At 35.2% G+C, this 20,782-nt stretch overlaps 2 protein-coding genes and 1 long non-coding RNA gene across 5 annotated transcripts; 1 reads left to right on the top strand and 2 right to left on the bottom strand.

Moving 5' to 3' along the window:
* The first annotated feature begins 8,023 nt into the window (after nucleotides 1–8,023).
* LOC125189061 (TORTIFOLIA1-like protein 4) lies at nucleotides 8,024–11,636 on the top strand. 3 transcript variants are annotated; one of them, XM_048086236.2, is made up of 5 exons: nucleotides 8,024–8,990; nucleotides 9,160–9,268; nucleotides 9,906–10,444; nucleotides 10,604–11,010; nucleotides 11,202–11,636. In XM_048086236.2, exons 1-4 carry the CDS (start codon nucleotides 8,178–8,180, stop codon nucleotides 10,976–10,978), a joined length of 1,836 nt encoding a protein of 611 aa, XP_047942193.1. In that variant the 5' UTR covers nucleotides 8,024–8,177; the 3' UTR covers nucleotides 10,979–11,010; nucleotides 11,202–11,636. The 3 variants fall into 3 exon arrangements, with proteins under 3 accessions (XP_047942193.1, XP_047942192.1, XP_047942194.1); XM_048086235.2 differs by having other exon boundaries at nucleotides 11,207–11,636; XM_048086237.2 differs by having other exon boundaries at nucleotides 11,325–11,636.
* A 948-nt stretch (nucleotides 11,637–12,584) lies between these two features.
* On the bottom strand, nucleotides 12,585–14,785 carry LOC148926910 (uncharacterized). Its single transcript, XR_016130442.1, has 2 exons — nucleotides 14,480–14,785; nucleotides 12,585–12,969 (listed from the first exon to the last, which is right to left on the bottom strand). It is a non-coding gene; the product is annotated as an uncharacterized LOC148926910 (long non-coding RNA).
* A 332-nt stretch (nucleotides 14,786–15,117) lies between these two features.
* On the bottom strand, nucleotides 15,118–19,270 carry LOC125190734 (uncharacterized). Its single transcript, XM_048088113.2, has 4 exons — nucleotides 19,153–19,270; nucleotides 18,434–18,610; nucleotides 16,349–17,590; nucleotides 15,118–15,333 (listed from the first exon to the last, which is right to left on the bottom strand). The coding sequence occupies exons 1-4, from the start codon at nucleotides 19,165–19,167 to the stop codon at nucleotides 15,298–15,300; spliced, it is 1,470 nt and encodes a 489-aa protein (XP_047944070.1). The 5' UTR covers nucleotides 19,168–19,270; the 3' UTR covers nucleotides 15,118–15,297.
* Between the last annotated feature and the right edge of the window lie 1,512 nt (nucleotides 19,271–20,782).

A 20,782-nucleotide genomic window follows, 5' to 3' on the forward strand; every position in this document is an offset into this window, starting at 1 on the left:
GCCTCATAAAAATATGTACTTTCTATTTTTACTATTTATTTAATATGAATTGTGATCAACTGAGATTTTTTATGCTAATTGAGAAATGAGATGTAATATCAGTCACTCATTTTTATTAAATGAGTGGTTCAGATTTTTCCACATGAAAAATATCTTTAGATTAATTAATTATGAAAGGGAAGAATAGTAATATCATGGTAAATTTTATTCAATAAATATTTTTTTTAATTTTTTTTAATTTTTTTTATTTTTAAAAAAAAATTTAAAATTTTTTGAAAAAAAGGTTCAACTACATATACAATTCATGTCAACTACACACATATAATGTCAACTATGTGTACAATCCATGTCAACCACACACACAATTCATGTCAACTACACACATATAATGCCAACTATATGTACAATCCATGTCAACTACATATAAAATTCATGTTAACTACACAATATAATGTCAACTATATGTACAATTCATGTCAAATAGTAGTATTTATTGAATAAAGTTGTTGACATTTGATGTGTAGTTGACATAAATTGTATATGTAGTTGACAAAAAATTTAAAAAAATTTAAAAATTATTAAAAAATTATTTTAAAAAATTTAAAAAAATTAATAAAATTACAATTATGCCCCTGTGTTGACATAAACTACATGCTGTTGACATTTCACAAATATTCTGGATGAGTGGCTGAGATTGCATATCAATTCTCAATTAGGTTCATAAATCTCAACCTAACAATACCCTATATAGGGTCCTATTCTAATGCTTTTAGCACCCTAATCCAAAATCAAGACTAAATCTCCACCCTTAGATTTTAAAATGAGTGGATGAGATTAAAGCTCACAAAATTTCAATAAATAGTAGACAAAATATCAACAAAAGGGTAATATCGTCATTATGTTATCGTATGATAATTTTCGTGAGTGTTTTTTTATATCAACATTGTGTATTACAAATATCAACAATATGACATTAGAATATCAACACAAGGACAAGAAAATATCAACACATTTTTATTGAGATTGGACATGCATAATATTGAGATTTTGCCTACAATATATTGAGATTTTTTGTTGCATTTGTTGAAAATAGCTGTTTATCAACATGTACGAAAATTGAAATATAATTTATCAAATTTCATCACCCGAACATCGTCGGAACATATGCAATTGAGATCTCGTTGGAATCCTTATTAAATTATCTTTAATTTGATATATTTTTTGCGAAAAAATAATGTAAATTGAGAGAGTTACGTAAATTTAAAGATTTGAGATGATTTTGAGGAGAGAGAAAGTAGTTAGTTATAATTACTACATATAGGATTTGACATTAATACCCTTTTTTATTTAAATTTAAAATATATTAGACTTGGCATCATATTAACCACAAGATCTTCTAATCTAATGGTTGAAAATTGGTCTCAATTTGGGATTGGTAATTAGTTAGCAATTGATTACATCCCACCCTATATATATATATACATCAATTTATTTACAACTTATACCATTAGAGCATACCATTAAACATTAATATATCTATTAACACTACTTTAACTATTTTTCTTATTTTCTCTTTTATTTTACCAATTGTACATTAATTCTCGTGTTATTTTTAAATGCACATATTTTTATAAGACAAATGACGTAGTATTATATATCTAGAAAAATGTGAAATAGTTAATTATCTCGAAAAGACATCGGAGGATAAAACAAAATGAGTTGGGAAATATGATTACTATGATTAAGCAATTAAAGCATTAATTGAAGTCAATTTCATGCTAGCTACCAATCTTTCAATTTGCATTTCATCTTAGTTAAGTGATAGTCAACTTGTTGTGCAAGAATTATTTGATAGAGAAGTGCTTAACATATTTTGCAAGTGTATGAATTCCGAAATTGAATATGGTAGTGGTATATTACAAAGAATTCAACATAATTCAAGACCTCTTTATTATTATTGGAATATTTTGATTTCTTAATTTTGCTAGACTTGATGAACTAAAATGTAGACATATGAACGCTTCAGATGCGAGCACCCCCTTATGTCGATATATGTAAGATATTTGAGTGTGACATTTTATCCACCAATTATGCTGAATAGACGTGTCTCCTTACAATGTACCAAAATCCTAAATTTGACGGTGTCCCCATTTATATATATATGTGTATAGGCGAAATTCATGTAAGCTCCAAGCCTCCAACATATATATATATAACGTGTTTTTAAGTTCATAAATTTTCTATGAATGTGGTATTTTAAGATTAAAGTAAATTTTTGACTCCAACTAATGCTATCAAATAATCAAAACTTGTCTAAAATAAGAAAAATTCCCATCCCATGTCATTTGTACGAAAATTGGATTACTCCCTCCATCCGCCATTAGGAGTCACATTCCTTGGAGTCACGGATTTTAAGAAATATTAAGAAAGTGAATGGAGAAAAGTTAATGGAATATAGGCCCCACTTGTATAGTTTTAACTTTTAAATGAAATGTGAGTGAAATGAATTAGTGGAATGTGAGACCCTTTACCATTTATGATAAAAATGAATCGGAATTCTTATTCGCGGATGAAGGAAGTAGTTAATTAATGAGAATATAGTAATCATGTGGAGTAGTAGTAAGTTGTAAATTGGCCACGGTTGACATTCCTAGCTTGGTGACGTTTTATCCAGTGATATGATTTACCGAAAAAACTAAAATAAGAATTATTTATATATTAAAAGTATACTTGTCTAAAATTATACTCCAAAAAAAATGTATAATAACAAGAAAAAAATCTAATTACAAGGCATTTTTTAGGTTTAAGTTTATCACACTTTTTTCTGTGATTGTCAAATTGTTGAACAAGTTTATCCAATGTACGTACATATTGAGCATCATCCAAATCCAAGTGCATATTCTAGATAAGTGATTACAAATTTTTTCTTGATATGCTTGTTTGACCCAATAAATTTTTAATTTTAACTACAATAGTTATAATTTATATTATTGTCATGGTCGAGGTCATATAACTATATAACATTCGCTTTTGGTTTATTATTACTCCATCCGTCCCGCTTAAGATGACACGTTTTCCTTTTTAGTTTGTCCCAACCAAGATGACACATTTCCTTTTTTGGAAACTTTCTCTCTCCAATTAACACACACAACCACTTTTTTCCACCCCTATTAAAATATTCACCTTTCTTTCTCTCTCTATTTTAATACTTCCACCCACCTTTTCTCTCTCCAATTAAACACATTAACCAATTACTCCTAAAATCCCGTGCCGGCTAAGGAATGTGTCATCTTAGCCGGGACGGAGGGAGTACTTTATTAATATTCAACTTTAACTTTTTTCTAATACAGTAATGTTTTAACTTTTTGCTGCATAAATACAGTCTTACAGCTTTAGTCGGGCCGCTCCTTTATGGAGTAACATTTTCTAAAAATACAATAAAGTTCGTAATTATAGTATTATAATCGTAACATAGTGGGAATATATTAGCAGAACAGTGTGATTATCTTAGAATAAAAGAAGGCCATCACAATCCCTTATGTTTTCCTAAAATAGATCTGAAAAAATCGTTTGAAATCAAGTGGTTGGTAAAATAGGTTGGAAGTGATTGAGATGAGACTGATTATCCAACAAAATTGCCAGCACAAACCGACACCAATTCCCGATTTCCCAACTAAACCAATTTTTAAGGAAATTAATATGATCACTCAAATAATATAAAGGTCGTCGTGAACTCAAAACATGTTATTCACCGAAAATTTGTCAGGGAGATTTAATATTTAGAACAGAAAAACGGATATCTGAAAGTCGTGATAAACACTTTCAGATCAAATTAATTTCGGTGGTTCTACCAAAGTTATTTGATCGGATAAAATTCAGAGAATGCAGAACCTTCTTATGTGTATTCGAGATCATGAACTAGAAGACTTGATCGGATTTTGAAGAAGATGAACCGATGCAGTTGTTGACGAAACAGTGCATCCGTTGGGATTTAACTGAAAATAACTGATTTTCAAATAGGTTTCGAAATTGCAAATTAGTCCTTCGTTTTTCAGAAATTATATTTTCGGATGAATTTCTGAAACAGCAACTTTGTTGGAAATTATATTTTCGACCCCAGCCAGGGGCTCTGCCCCTTGGACCCCGCTACCTGGGGGCGCTGCCCCCGGACCCCTGTTCATCTGTTTAGGGGCGAAGCCCCTAACATCATAATGAATTCAAATAAACGTACACTCCGCACCTCCATACTTAAATGATGTATCATTATAACAATAACTGATCAATCAAGTTAATCCAATTACACTAAAATATCCAACAAAATTGTGAATTTGAAACATGATAATTCACCGAAATTTGTGAATTTGAAAAAACATACTCCATTTTTAGTAGTACTAGTATTTTTTATGGAATTTAAAGTAAGGGTACGTATAAGATGCGAGTGTACTCGAATTTGATTTCAAAGCTCTCGAAATGGAAAAAGATGTACACGCGAAACTTAAAAAATCTTGAGTAGTTGTAATTTAATTTGATTATGACCAAAAGTCAAATTATAATTTATATAGAACCTATGTATAGTGTATTGTAGTGTACGTGTAATTTTATTTTATGTTAGATGCATGGCATGGCATAGTACATAAAGTATGATGCTTAACTACGATAAATTTGTCGGCAATACTCAATAAATAAATAAACTACTATAATAATGATTATTGTTAAAATATATGGATCACATCTCCACGGATTTAATAAGTATGCAATCTAGTCTGAAAATTGAAATTAATGTAGGAATTTGTTTGTCGTTTGTCATTTCATGGAGTATATTCTTGTGTAAAAAATGTCACATCCCTACGATGCTCAATATATAGTTTAATTTTTGTATTGTAAGGTTGGATACTTGGATTTTCATTTCAATAAACTATATTATAAAAATATTAATTACATTGATATATTCATTTCATTATGAGCAATTATGTTGACACTTCAATTTCGTGCGGCGGAAATTAGGTTCAAATATCATTACTCTCAACCATGCATGTACTGATGTTCCACGCAAAACTATTAATACTGTCACAAGTTGTAACAAAAAATAAATTTGTTTATTTATAATCGAATCCAATAACAAAGTGGAAACTGTCAATGTCTTTTATTGTAACGTAATGTTTTTGAGAGGTTAATTGTAACATAATTAAATGCACATTAATTAATTATTGTGATCATGTTATCCCGTAATTTGCAATTCTTCATTTTTTAAGTGTCAATATGTTTAATTAAGTTACACTATTTACCACTTGGCTACTACACAGACTTATATACTCCCTATTTTACTGATATATGAATGCCACGCAATGACGTAATTTTCTTATTCTAACATAAAAGTTCAATCTTCTTCTTCTTTCTTAATTCTTTCTTCATTTTTCATTTTTTTTCTTGCACTATTGATCCTTGATCATCAAACAAAGCTTAATCATAGTAGGGCGTAATAACGTAGTTAAGATGCTAAAAAAAGCTTCATTATTTTTATTTATCTATTTAGCTGAAAAGGAAGCACAATAATTGAAGCTTTCCTTCAACTATACACTCCTCCATCTTGATCGCCTTGCTACGTCTAAATTATTAATCAGTATAACTCACTGTTTCAATTTCCTACTTGTATGGTGGATATTAAGAAATGCAGCTGATCATTAAAGGCATTAAATTATAGGCTTTATATATAGACTATAACAAATTCCTAAAATCTATATATATAAAAAATTATTAATTCAACTCTAAAAATATTATGTAGGGATCATAACAACTATTATGACATGGTAGTTATTAGTTTATTGATATTAATTAAAAAGGTTGTGTTGTGTATTTATATACCTTAATTAGGAGACAGATTACTTAATTCTTCATGAATGCAGATTTTAAGTGTGGTCGGATAAATAATGATGAAAAAAAAGGGATAAATAATGAAGCCTGATTAAACTGTGAGACCCAATATTATCTCTAATCATTTTGTTAACGGTTGACTTAAGCCACGAATCCTAGGTCAGTGGTGAAAAAAAAATAATTAAATATACATATAGTACATATAAAACAATATGTTTGAAATTAAATAAATTGTAGTAATATAGTATATATTTCATATTAATTGTATTTCCAAACTCCAAAGTGTACCTATTATAGAGAAAAAGGCATTCCTCCTAAATCAATTCGCTGCATTATTTTTGAAAATATTCTTATTTATTTTCTGTAAGGAACTGAATCTTTATAAACAAAAAAGCAGTATAATTGGCTCTCGGTAAAATACGAAGTGGAAAAAAAGTTAAATTAGATCTAGGCTTGTTAAGTAGAAACTAGATCTAGCTAGCTTTTGTGTCTATTTAAAAGAGGTATGTAATCCCCATAAATTCTATTAGGCATGTCAAAATGGATACTGGGTATTGGATACCCGATATCTAAACCCGAAAAAGTCGGGTCGAAATCCGATTTTTCGGATTTCGGATCGGGATCGGGTAGTGATTTTTGGATTATCGGATATTGGGTTACCTGATACCCGATCGGGTGTACCCGAATTATCCGATTTTTTTAATTTATGAATTTATGTATTTATTCTGATTTTTAAATATTTAAAATATTTAAGAAATTAAAAATTTAAATAGTGATTGCGTGTGTTTCATAATCAATTGTATCTTTTGTAAATCCAATTTTTTTAGGGAGTTTACGTCGATTAATAAATTAAGGTGCATGGATAAAATATAAGAATTTATTTATACTCGCGCAAGAAGAAAATTTTAATCACCTAAATTTTGGATAAAATGTAATAAATCCAACCTATGCAATGTTTTCATTTTTAACTGAAGAATATCAGAAATGAATGATATATATCATATCCATGTTGCTATGTGCAATTTAATTTTTCTAACCCATTGACTTTATAGAAACATATAAATTATTTTAACAAAGTCAAAATCAAAATTGGGACTGGATACCCAAGTCGGGTATCCGGGTATCCAAAATAAAATTCGAATCGAATTTCAGATATTGATTTTAGGAAATTTCGGGATCAGGTAACTGAAATTTTCGGATCGGATACCCGATTTGACAGACCTAAATTCTATTATGCTGAATTACAAATTTAGTAACAAGATATATTATCTATTGAAAGCTTTGACACTCCACTTTGTTTTGGGGTGAATGATGCTTCTTACTCCCAATTTAATAATATATCTTCGCATTTCCTAATTTAGTCCAAGAATCCAAAAGAGTTTATTTACAGAAACACCAAAATAGCTAAATTGAGTTATTTTTTCCTTAATTAAGATTCGCGTGTGAAATAAAATTTGCTTTTACAACATAATGGAAGGCAATGGTGGGAATCACAGAAAAGCAAATCTAACTTGACTAATAATTTAATATGGTAATTATGTATGATTTGGGCAAATTCCCAAAATATGTTTTATATCCTGTTTCAGAATAGTGAGACGAATGATGTGACCATATTGTTTATTGTGAATATTCCTCTAAAAATAATTCTTGAAATAAATAATTATGCATAGATAAATAATTTACCATATTTTATACATTCATTAAAAAAAAAATTATAGCAACAACCCCAAGATTATTCACCTACTTTACATTTGTTTTGTTCAAGCCAACAATCATACGTAAAACAGATCAACCACTCCTATCGTGCATGGACTTCTTTTTGTAACTTTAGTTTTATCCTTTTATTATAACTATTATTCTTAATAGCGTTATTTTTATTATTTGATTTTCATCAATTTAGTACATTAGAAAAAAAAAAGTAAAAGTTACATTAAAATCATAGCTAAAAAAAGGAAAAGAAACTAAAGAAAACAATTTCACTAGAAAAGCAAACTATCCAAACATATAATAGTGCTTCAAATGATATTTCATTTTCTCACATTTCCAAATTTTCTTTACATTTTTATTTTTAAATTCAATAAGAAAATTGATGCTAGAAGTCTAATTACTATACTACCCCGTACCGTTATATATTTATCCCAAAGGAGAAATTGAATAAGAAAAGTAAATCTAGAATCAACTACCTCTCATTCATCTCCTCCAACCAGAACCACCGTGATGCCGCCGGGGATACCGCCGGCGCCTCCGCCACCGCCGCAAACTTAAATTCTCCACTCATCTCACATGTCTCCAGCTGTTTCTCGACAATGTCAGCCCCCAATTCCGCGAAGCAAGCCAAGGCACGTGACCTAAAGCACCGCGTGCTCACGTGCCTTCACAAGCTCTCTGATCGGGATACGCACTCTGCCGCGGCGTCGGAGCTCGAATCGATCGCCCGAAATCTCACCGCCGACGCGCTCCCCTCCTTCATCTCCTCCGTCACCGCCACCGACGCCTCCGACAAGTCGCTCGTCCGCCGCCAGTGTCTCAGGATGGTCTCGATCCTCTCCGAGCACCACGGAAACTCTCTCTCTCCGTACCTCTCGAAAATCCTCTCCGCCGTCGTCCGCCGCCTCCGCGACACCGACTCCTCGGTCCGCGCAGCCTGCGTCGCCGCGTCTCTATCCCTCTCGTCTCACGTCACTTCCCCTCCGTTCGCGTCCATGATCAAGCCGTTCGTTGAATCGTTGTTCACGGAGCAGGATTCCAATGCTCAGACCGGCGCCGCGTTGTGTTTTGCGGCGGTGATCGAAGGATCGAGGAATCCGGACGCCGCGAGCTTGAGGAGGCTGCTCCCGAGGATCGAGAAGCTGGCAAAGAGCGACAGTTTCAAGGCGAAGCCGGCGCTTTTGGCGCTGGTGGGGAGTTTGGTGGCGGTGGAGGGAGTGCTGCGTGGTGGCGGGAGGAATGTGGTTCGGAATTCGCTTAATTTGTTGGTGGATTTCCTAAGTAGTGATGACTGGGCCGCGAGGAAGGCGGCTGCGGAGGCGTTGGTGAAGATCGCAGCCGTGGAGAAGGAATCACTTTCTGAGTATAAGGCGTCGTGCTTGCAGACTTTTGAGGCTAAGAGATTTGATAAGGTCTGCTTCTTTATGATTTTTTTATGATCTTTAACTCATTCAATCGATTTGTTTCGATGCCTAATTGTATAGCGTCTCGATGTTTTGTTGTTATTTAGATTTGAGTGAATCAATCTGAATTTAGTTTCTGAATAGATAATATTTGATGAGTATGGCTTGATCTGATCAGGTGAAAGCAGCAAGGGAGACGATGAATCAGATGATTGAAGCTTGGAAGGAAATTCCAGATTTACCCGAGGAGTTCGCGCCGCTACCAGAATCCAAGGCGTCGTCTAAACGTAGGATACATGATTTCCTTATGCTGTTTACAAGTTACTGTTATCGTTTCTTCTTCATTCTTTCAGATTTTTGTGTTCGAAATTAGTTCATTACTTTCCTCATATAATGGATTAGAGTGATTCGATTATGGATTATGTGTGATGAGCTGCTTTTTGAGCTGATTGTGCCTTTTCAAACTCTTATGCATATGTGAACTGTGATGTCGGTTTGTGATTTGCTTTTGTTGTTTTCTTTCACTTTTTTGTATTTGATTCCTTCTGCAAGTACTTACATATTCTCATCACATTTAGACTTATTGATTCTGCTTCTAGTTTGTGGAATTGATATTTGATTGATCTGTGCTATAGCTTAGGTGTTTAGGCTGATTAGAGGTATACTATGTTATGAATTGATGTCATGGTCTAATGATAGACTGTGTTGGCAGTGTAACTCCATATATGAAGGACGTGAATTCAGTAAACAAGCCTTTTTATGAAGTTTATGTAATATCCCATCGTAGTTTTCACGTTGTTTTTTTTCTTTCCCAGTCATCTATATGACTCCATTTAAATTTGTTCATGTTTGGTAAAGATTCTTGTGTAAATCATGCTTCTTTTCCTAGAAAAATCACTTGACTTCTTTGTTTTTCGCATTCAGAAAAAGCCAGTGATGGCTGTTACCCTCCTGTCTCCAAGACTTCCTGCTCTGTTGGGTCTAACACTCTATTACCAAGGAGAAGGATGCCCTATGCTGATGGTTCTCCAGCTTTGACTGTGCGGAAAAGAAGTCCTCTTGGTTCAAATGCAAATAAAACAGGCCCGGCAATGTTCCAGAAGTTAGATCGGAAGAAGCCCTCTGACATGAAAGTTGAAATTGTCACTCCTGCTGCTTGTTACGGTGTGGAACTATCCGACGGTAAAGGTGAACATGCTATGGAAGCCAGTGATGGAGAGATGAAAGCATTTGAAAAGTCAGGAATTAAACGTGCCCTTTTCAAGGAGAACAATGGGAAGCATAAGCTTGGGCTCTTTAGAGGTGGCTCGCGTGTTGTTCCATGTTGTGACACCAGCGTTGTTGTTAGTAATGAAACAGGAGATATCTGTAGGAACCAGAGAGAGTGTGATGACTTATCTTTGATATGTAACCAACTTCTTCAGATTGAAAGTCAGCAATCCAATTTGATGGACATGCTTCAGGTACTCAACTTTCTTTCACTTGTATTCCCTAAATCAATTTTTCCTTCAGCTATTAAACACAATTTTAAAATAGTAGTAGTAGAAATTATATAGCCAATCAAGTGATGATGCCTCCTGATACAGTAAATATCTGACATTACCTTCTTGTACGAAATCTAGAAATTTATCGGAAGCTCACAGAAGGGAATGGATTCCCTTGAGGCGCGTGTACATGGTCTAGAGCTTGCTCTGGATGAAATTTCGTTCGATCTAGCTGTCTCAACTGGAAGGATGTCTACTTCAGGAGCTATGTGCTGCAAGCTACCTGGTACTGACTTCTTGAGCTCAAAGCTGTGGAGAAAAGCGGGATCTCGTTTTTTTACTCCTCGATTACCTTCCGCTTCTAGTGGAAACCCATCATTGTTTGGAAATGGTGAAGGGTTTCTCCAAGGTCGCCATGCGCTGGTCATGAACCCACTGGCCAAAATTCCTTGTGGCTCCCCAGGTTTTCCTGAAGTTTCCTCAAGTAGAGCTGTATATAATAGTACTACTTGATGCGTGACATCCATATGCCCGGGCTACTCGAGGTACCCTCTCATCTATAGCTATCATCTCTGACTCTTTCATGTCTTTTAACATCCACTTAGGCAGTGGTTGCTTAGGCTCCATACTTTGATAGATGAAACAACTTTGAGTTTTTTGATCGTCTAATCCACGTATACTTGATCAATATGTATTTCATGGCTTGATAGACTCTTGATCGCTTGTGCTTTTCTAGTGCAGGCACCCAAATAGAGATTAAGCTGCTCCATACAAATGAATTAGCATAATATAGCTCATTTTGAATTAGCCTAAGCTGCTCCATACTCTTGATACCCACGTGTGTATACAATTTCCTCAGTAAAACAAGGATGAACAGCCTCCTCGTCTCTGGACGAGTATACGAGCTCCCAGAGTCGCAGAAGAACAAAGACTTGCCAGCAGGTGCAGTAGATGTGTCCATTATCAAATGGACTGAATCATGAAGTATAGATGCATAATATGCTCGAGAAATGAAAAGCTTGTGCTTCAACATTTTTCTTTATGGTAGTGAGAAAATGTTGTCATTCTTTATTGACTCAGAATGATGGCGAATTGAATGATTTGATGAGGGTAGACCGCTTTGTAATGTCTCTTTTTTATGCCTAAGAAATAAGGACCACTTCCTAAGATACTTGATTGTGTTTCGTTTATGCTTGCAAGTAATTCTATAGTACGCTTTTCGTGCATCGAAAGCATCTCTCGTAGGACCCTAATGTTTGAGTACTAACATTAAAGAATTAAAAAAGTAAGAAATGAACAATTAAATAACTTTGACAAGTTTTTTTATGAAATCAATTTTCATTTACTTTATAAATAACTTGAATTATGGCCCGTATTCTAGATTCCCGTCCAATGTAATGACATATTGTACAGATAATGGTCTGCAAAACACTCTCCAAATACATCTGAATGCACAACAGTCCAATACACCCACCAATAAAATTCTAATTATCGTTACTAAATCGTACCCCCTGTCCGCGACTAGGAGTCTTATTTCAATCCGGCACGGCTTTTAAAAAATGTTAAGAAAAGTGGATGCAAAAAAGTTAGTGGAATATGGGACTCACTTGCATTGATTAGTTTTAAATGATATGTGAGTGAAATTAGTTGATGGAATGTGGAGTCTCTTTACCATTTATAGTAATAATGAACCGAGAATCCTATTCGCGGACGGACTAAAATGGAAAAACGGGACTACTATTCGCGGACGGAGGGAGTAACTACTAAAAATTAATGAGCTCAATGTTTATTCTAATCCATATCGATGATGGTTCTCTTTATCTCTCTTGTCTTGTCTATTCACGTGTAGACGTCTGATGTTCTTTCCAGCCTACACATGCAGGGGCATGTTAAATGGTCCTCGTGTATATCTTGTTTTGTCTATTATATGGAAGTTTGATGTTTATTCCATCTCATATGACTTTGGTGAAAATCCTTCTTTATGAGGCATTTTTATGAGGCATTTTAAGAGGGCGAATGGCTCATTTCTAATATCCTAAGTAACTATAATTGATGTGATTGAAACGTGCATCCAATCCTAGTGTAAATCCAACTTGAAATAACAGCATAGAAATATTAGTGATCTTTAAAGCCGTTTAAAATAATCAATAATGGAAGTAGGCTATTCCAGCCCAACTAGGCATATATTACAGGTTTACGAGATACTAGCAACCAAAAATTCACCTGTTTTTTGGTGTAACAATGAACATTGAAAAAACAATATTTTAGTAAACTTCCACATTCCTTGTAATAAATCAAAAGAAGAAGAAAGATCCATTCTTTTCATCTGCATAAAATTTGTCTACCTGATTCAATCAATCCATGGATAGTTGGATTCAAATTCAACCAGCTAGACATAGCAGAAAGGAACATTATTACAAGACCTCGGCTTCAAAGGTTAGGCAGAGCTATGATCAATTTGGGTTTTGATCAGTCTTCTGCAAAATTCCCTCATTTCCCGCCTTCTGCAAAAGAAAAGCATTGGTCATTGACAGCACACGACCCAATATAGCAAAACCTACTATGGTGAAATAATATTGTCGGATTAAGAAAGCATCAGAGGTTTCTCCTTCCGATATTGTAAATGTAAACATAATAGAATAACATCAGAATGATGACTGGGGAAGTAATTAAAAACTAACTCATTGGCCTTCAGAAATAAATGCATTTAGTATATGCAAAAGGTAATAAACTACAAGCAGTGAAGTGTGAACACAATGGTTCAATTCCCAGTAGACAGTTAGTAGCTACATACATTACCTAGATCTGATAAAGACTATCAGAATTATATCTGGATGAAAAGTTTACACCTTCAACACCAATTATCAGTTATAAAGGCTCTTAGGCTCAATATGGAGAGAAAATAAGCACCAGGATCCCCACAGTCATTCTCACATCTCGTCATGTTTCTCTTCACAGCTGGGAATTCTCCTTTGGAGATAGTTCTCTACACACTATTTAGCCACCTTCCAATTATTATTTTAAGCAGTATTTTCCATCGCATTTTGGTAAAAGACAAGATTACAAGTATCCACTGGAATTCTCTTGTTCTTGTAAGAAACTGGTAGCCAGAAGCCTAACTATTAGTTCTACTATAAATTATGTTCACATAGGGCTCAAGTAGTCAAGATTACCGGAATGGATCGTAAAAACCCCATACACCAAAAACACTGATTCCAGATCCAATATTTTCACAAAGATGACCATTAGAGGAGTACTAGATGGTTCGAGAGTAACTCAGTGACCAGCTAATCAGGAAAACTACTCTCCTTGTATTACATTTTCTAATCTATGGAATCTCATCTTGGTTCAAGAGTAACTCAGTGACCAGCTAATCAGGAAAACTACTCTCCTCGTATTACATTTTCTAATCTATGGAATCTCATCTTGTGTAGCACCGCCGCAAACTAGAACAGAAATCCCTCACCCACAAGCTGGAGAGAGCTATTCTATACGGGGATTCATGTTGCAAATCTTAACTCATCCTAAGGCATGATGTGGATGTTATGCCCACCGTGCCCATCCAATGGGTCGATCTGAATTAAGAAATTGATCTTAGTAAATAATTAAAACCACAGAAATGAGGCTTGAAACTGCTCTAAAATAGAATACATAAAAACATCCAAACAATAGCTTCAAAAACCTCAGGCTTTCAGTTGCCACTGGGGCAATCAGCAACTTGAATGCTCCGATTCTACCAATGAATAGAATGACCAAAAATCTAAGAATCATTTCAAATTGATTCCTATAGTTCACGGGATCTACAATTCCATTTCCCTAAATTATTGTGCAATAAGACATATGCGAACAAACCGAAACTATCTCAAACAGATTATCATAATCTTAACACCATTAAATTTCAATTGAACACAGAAATACAGCACAAAAATGTATAAACACAATAAAGCCGGGGTTTTTTAAAAAAAAAAATTCAGTAACCATGCGAAAGTGAACAAGCAGTAGCAAGATTAAAACCTTCTGTTCCTTGTGCCAGGCGAGACCACGGTAGATATTGAGGGAGAAAGTAGCGGTCATGTATACGGTGGCGAGGCCGAGCCCCGCCGTGAACGCTTTGAAAGCCCAATCACCGATTTTACTCGCGACCGCCATTTTCCCTCACACCGGTGATTCAATCGCACGATTCCTTCTCGTCCCGCAGAATCTCAATTCAAGAATTTTGTGACCTAAATCTGTGAAAATCAGGGTTTATCAGAAAGCAAAACATGCACAAAATCCCTGGGCTAAAATTTCAGTTTCCCAATATTCATCCAGTGGATTAGCGAAGTTACAATATTACCCTTGCAGCACTCGGTATTTACGTTTTTACATTATTTTCCTTTTATAAATTTGGTTTTATTAATTTTTGAGGCCGACTTTACATTAAAAATTGCGAAAATCTGACTTTTGTCTGCATTCTAAAATACGAGAATGTCAATTTTAACCGCTGCTTGACAAAATGAATATAATTGTTTTCACTAGGACTTTTTTTTATGTAAAAAAATGAATTTGTAGCAACAAACTAGATCTAATTCGACGCATTTTTCTATAAAATAATGTAGTCGATCATAATTCTCAGATCAATTTTCAATAGAAGCATCACACATGACAACAACTGAGAGATGAATAAGACCGGTATTAAATGGAAGGTTCAAAATGATTTGTTAAAAGTTACAATTCAGTTACTCATCAAATTAATTTAACATAACCTCCACATTTCTTTCTCACTCACTTTTCTTTTTTACCAACTAACACTACTACACCTTCCTCGCAGTCCTCTCTATTTCCAGCTGCGTTCAGCGCCACCACTTCTTGTCGGATAAAGATATAAGCTGCACGGCTCATAGACGAGCAACATGAAGATCGTGAGATATGTTGTATCCATGAATATGATATGAAACATACAGATAGGTGGCAATTTAGGCTAAATACACACCATACAAAAAATAACAGTTTTCAAGGAATGCAAGTTGAAGGGCAGAATAAAAAAGTCATCTGCATTTTTATCCAACTAAGTAAACTATCACATTGTACATGAGATTGATATGAAGACATGTTTAACTATCAGATTTGCAAGATCTTCGGTTTGAATATTTTGGGGGGTTCTTCTGTTATAAAGCATATTAATCAATCAGTAAATTAGCAAGTCAAACGAGTAAATGGATCGGCTCTGATGAATATTACACAAACAGCAGAAAAGATTTTACTTTTATCGCATGTTCCGGCAGAGTAAAACTTAAACTAGGCAATGATTCAGGCACCCACATCCCTCAGCCCCCCATCACTTATCAGTATCTTTAACACCCAAGACATACTCTGACACTTTCAGAAACTCTCTCTCTCTCTCTCTCATGTGTGCATTTGCTTGAAAGTGATGTCAGTTACACGAGTAAGGGGAACAAGTTTTTCTCGAGTAAGAAGATGATAGTGGTAGCTGAAGACAGTCTAGTTTTAGAAGTTCAGCACACACATTGATGTAGCTCTATTGGTGCCTTTGAGGTCGGGTAGCCACACAGTCATGTTACCTTCTTTCACTTATAGCAGTCCAAAGACGGGTTTTGTTAGGCAAAGACACTTTAAACAGGAGAAAAAGGAGTGAAAGTTCTCACAGCATTATATGGAAATTGCAAATTAATGGCAAAGGTACTTTCTGAGACAGCTCCATGCCAGATGAAAGAAGACTGAGCAGAAACGGTGAGATACAAGCCAATGAAGGAATTGGCCAATCTCAGAATTCAATAAAAACCTTGAAAATGCAGTTATGGTGGAACTATATGAGCCTGCTAAACAAACATATGTTCATGCATAATGCATTTAGATTCGGTTTCAGTTTTCAAATTTACCAACCTGACGAGCAACTTGAGTTAGTCGCCTACATTCTCGTGATGACTCCTTTGACAAGCTGAACTTGGATTGCTCCTGCTTCACGTTACCATTTTGCTCATCTCTGATTTTCTTCTCCGTCTCACAAGTGCCATTGACTTCAGCTACAACCAAAGCTTCTCTCTTTCGTTTCCTTTGAAATGTGTATTTGAACACTCTTTCCCTTGAAGGTCGCCTGGAAAGGCTTTCAGTGATATCAAATGAATTCAAACTATGAGATGCCACATCCATTTCACTATCGGTAGGCAAGCTCTCCAAACACCCAGCTATCAAATCCAAAGGCATAACTTCCTTATTCACTCCTCCACCCATTGGCACTGATGAATTACAAATTTCCACAATCTTGGAGTTATCCTCAGTAGCTTTTGTACATTCCTGCTGAGTTTGCAGTTCAGCTTCATCACGCGGAAATCTTGGACCTATCTCAGAAGGATTTTCAGCACTGACATCAGCTGGAATACCGTCCTTGGTCGGAGAATGTGCAGGCAACTGATCGGGCTTTTGCAACAGAGAATGTTCTTTCCCTGCCAGTGGTTTTATCATCTTTCGTCGTCTAACAGCCCTCCTCCTTTTCTGGGGAAATGATTGGAAGGTGCCGAGATTGATTTCTGCCAATAGTTTCTTCTCGAGGTCAGTCAGAATTTTACCTCCAGAAGCTGGTGTCTCAGATGTATGTCTACCTTCCATCTGCTCTGTGACATTCTTCTCGTCAGTCGCTTTGTCTGTTTCCACTGAGAGACTCAAATCCCTATCTGAATGGTTTCTTTCACATGCACGGATTCTCTGTGTACATCCATTTCTGTAGAGCCCGGGATCTTTGCCTCTTAATATTATAGAAGGCAAATCTCGGTCCCTGATATATGCACCACATATACAAGCTATCTTGTTATAGCATTTTTGGCATTCATTTCTCTGGAGTGAATGTGGAACTGTTACACCGAGAGCTACAGAAGATTTGTTAGGAGGAAGGTATTCATAGGATTGGCAAGAAGAGATTTTATCCTCTACAGGTATTTCAACCAAACAAGTGTTTTTGGGTTTAACTATATGATGTGAACTTCTGTTCTTCATCCTTTCCAGTTCAGCTTGCACTTCTGACAACTCATCTCTGAGATCTCTTACAATATCTTCAGCTTCCTGAAGTTGAGCCTCGAGCTCTTCAATCTTGTTCTGCTGATGCACGCCTGCTGCTTCGGCTTCACTATTCTGCGAGGTTGAATAAATATGTCAGTAACAAAAAATGAGACGTATGTCATCCTTATACAAACATATCAAGAAGAAAAGACAAAAATAAGTGAATTGGTCCTTCAACATTATTGGAAGCACTATAATGAGTACAGCATGTGGGAACGAATGCTACTCTCTCGAATTTTTTGCTACATTTTGAATAAAATCTTTTCTCGATTCCCATGAATCATAGAGTTCAAAAGACTCAAAACACATGAGACATAAAGAAAGAAACAGGTCAACTTATCTGAGCTAGCATTGATATATATCGGCTGTGTGCAGAGATGTTTTCCACGACCCTGCCCTATTTACATATTACTGAGATAATCTATCAAAATGTGTCGAGAGAGGTGGGTACAAAAGACAAAAACAAGTAGCTGATCTCAATGCCATTTTGGTACCATATAAACAAAATATCATCATGAATCCCATGAGTCGCAAAGTTGAACTTGATCCAACGACATATCATCGAAACAAAAAAGCTTACTTTCCCCAAACAATCTCATAGTTCCGTGGACACAAGGCATGCTTAGCTCCTCACATAACCTACATTTCATTTCAATCTATCCCCAGGCAACAACCATTTGAGCAACCATGAACTCGCATAAATACTAAAACAATAAACATAAATGCAAACCAACTATAACCATCAACATAAAACCTCAGATGCAATACCCTATCAAATGTACAATCAATCAACAATATCATCAAAAAAAAAAAACAACTCTTGACAGATAGAGACCTACAAATTCCCCAAAACCATCACAATAACTCCAAAATAAACGAAAATCAAACATCAAACATCAGCTTCAAACGCATCACCTTAGCATCCATCATATGCTTAAGGCGCATCAGCATTCGCACGCCCTCCTCCTTCGTGGCCTTCAGCTCGTGCTGATACCTTACCGACTTCTTCTCAGACGCCATAACCCTCGCCGCTGCCTCCTTAGATATGCCCAATATTATATCAGCATATGCCTTCTTCAACGCCGTTAATTTCTACCAAAACAAATCAAAATCGGACAAAATAAATCGATAAGCAAACCCCTTCCAAGAAATTCTCACTCCTGCATGTCTACACAATTAAGAAAGATTTAAAGAAAGCTGTGAACAAGTACCAAAATTCAACCCTTTTGCAACAAGAAAAGAATTCGAGATAAAAAAAAAAAAACTAAGATCAACTAAAAATCACAACTTTTCTTAAAAGAACACGACAATCATCAAATGAAGATGAAAAAACTACCGAGAAACACCACCATTTGCAAGCAACAAAAAAGGAGTCGTTGAGGTTTTCAAAAACACAGAAACCCAAACAAACTCCCAAAACCAGAAAAAAAATGCTAAAAGAAAAAGGAAAAACCCATCAAAACAAGACCGAATCAAAACCCACAGAGAATGAATGCAACAACTGTGAAAAAGAAACAAAAAAAGAAAAAATAAAGAATCAGTTAGGTAGTTGGTAGTAGTGCTGCTTCAAGAATTAAACAAGGGCTCCGCCGCAGAGGGCGGCCGGAATTCCCCAAAAGGGCGGCGAAATTTACCTCGTCGGCGTCCATAATCTCTGAAAAAAATCAAACCTTTTATTAGCTTGAAATTTCTCAGACCGAAAAATAGTTTCTTTTCGGTTTGTTTTGGTCTCTTATTAATTTTGCGCACTTGCCCAGCAGAGCTGTCTGTTATGAATTGAAACTTCTGTTTGATTGAATTACAGTTTTGCCCTTGTCAGGGAGGCAGATTTACGGAAGCGCCACGGAAGGTTGGAATCCGGCCACACACTGTGGGTCCCACGGGAGTGATGTGGAGGTTCTGTTACACCGACACGTGTCCCAATGCATGGAGATAGCTTTTGGAGGGAAAAGGGTATTGTATTGATACTGTCATTTAATGTTTTTGTACTTGTGTTTCTACTGCAACTTATCCTTAGTTTTTTTTTTCATTATCTCAAAAAAAAAATTAAATACTCATTTTTTATCTACTACTACTAGTAGTACAAGAATTGCTACAGCTGATTCATGATCATTTTTATTGTATACTCATTGTTTATATACTACTAGTATAAGAATTACTACTACTGATTCATGATCTCTAGTATAGTGTCTTTTAAATGGTAAATGCAACTAAAAGACTTGTATTTTGTTGATATGTAACACACCATAATGTCAATGAAGAAAAATAAAGCATGGCTGAGATATTCAAATTTGGTTTTTGACGCACTTTGGAAGTAAGATTAAATTTAATTTTAAATTTTAAATTGGACTAATAATTCAATAATATCCACGTCTTTATTGCAGCAAAAGAATCGTCATAGCGGCCTCCACACTTGTGCCTGAGAGATGGAAGCAACTACACGACAACAGTGGGATTTGAACTCAGGCTGCACTACGCCCCTGCGGGCTCCCACACTTGCTTGAGAGATGGAAGCAACTACACGGCAGTTGTGGGATTTGAACTCAGGCTCATTGCAGCAAGATCGATCCCTTCATTGCCAACTGCGCTACGTCCCTGCAGGCTCCATCGTCTTTATAATCGAGAGATATGAGGTCCACACGCTATAATAAATTTTATATGAAAAATAACGTCAAAAATAGCAAATATGTCATTGCTTAATTTTTTAATACTACCATAATTCTGTATACATACAAGTCCATTTTCGCAGGTATGTCGTATGTACTTTCTTTCAACTTGAATCACTTAATTTTATTGTCATCATAATTGTTCGGATCTATCTTTTGAAATTTGGAGTGTAGATATATACTTTCCAATCCATCATTAGAAGTCTCATTCCTAGGCGGCATGAGTTTTAAGAAATGTTAATAAAAGTGGATGAAAATAAGTTAGTGGAATAGAGGTCTCACTTGTGTATATTAGTTTTAAATGAAATATGAGTGGAATGAGTAAGTTGAAGTTGGTACCATATTACCATTTATGGTAAAAGTGAACCCGGACTTCTATTCGCGGACGGACTAAAATAGAAAAACCGGACTCCAGTTCACAGCGGAAGGAGTATGTGTAAACAAATCAAAATTCATACAGATCGAGTATATTTAATACGAAAGACTTGTTATAGTTATGAGACAACTGTGGCATTTGAAATGTGTAAAACATAAAATTATTGCTCACAAAATTTAAAAACATTGCTGAACACCTTGATTAATTAAAAAATGAACAATA

The sequence above is a fragment of the Salvia hispanica genome, chromosome 5 (genome assembly GCF_029641045.1).
Source record: "Salvia hispanica isolate PSC_SH4W2 chromosome 5, Shi_PSC_v1, whole genome shotgun sequence".
NCBI classification, from domain to species: Eukaryota; Viridiplantae; Streptophyta; class Magnoliopsida; order Lamiales; family Lamiaceae; genus Salvia; species Salvia hispanica.

What these genes read in the sequence shown, in the direction of transcription:
- LOC125190734 (XM_048088113.2), bottom strand. An exon ending in AGCATATGATGGATGCTAAG is followed by an intron (nt 17,591 to 18,433) that starts GTGATGCGTTTG and finishes TCAACCTCGCAG; the next exon opens with AATAGTGAAGCCGAAGCAGC. An exon ending in TAACTCAAGTTGCTCGTCAG is followed by an intron (nt 15,334 to 16,348) that starts GTTGGTAAATTT and finishes TGAGCCGTGCAG; the next exon opens with CTTATATCTTTATCCGACAA.
- LOC125189061 (XM_048086236.2), top strand. Translation starts at nt 8,178, where the DNA reads ATGTCAGCCCCCAATTCCGCGAAGCAAGCCAAGGCACGTGACCTAAAG. An exon ending in AGGCTAAGAGATTTGATAAG is followed by an intron (nt 8,991 to 9,159) that starts GTCTGCTTCTTT and finishes TGATCTGATCAG; the next exon opens with GTGAAAGCAGCAAGGGAGAC. An exon ending in ATCCAAGGCGTCGTCTAAAC is followed by an intron (nt 9,269 to 9,905) that starts GTAGGATACATG and finishes TTTCGCATTCAG; the next exon opens with AAAAAGCCAGTGATGGCTGT.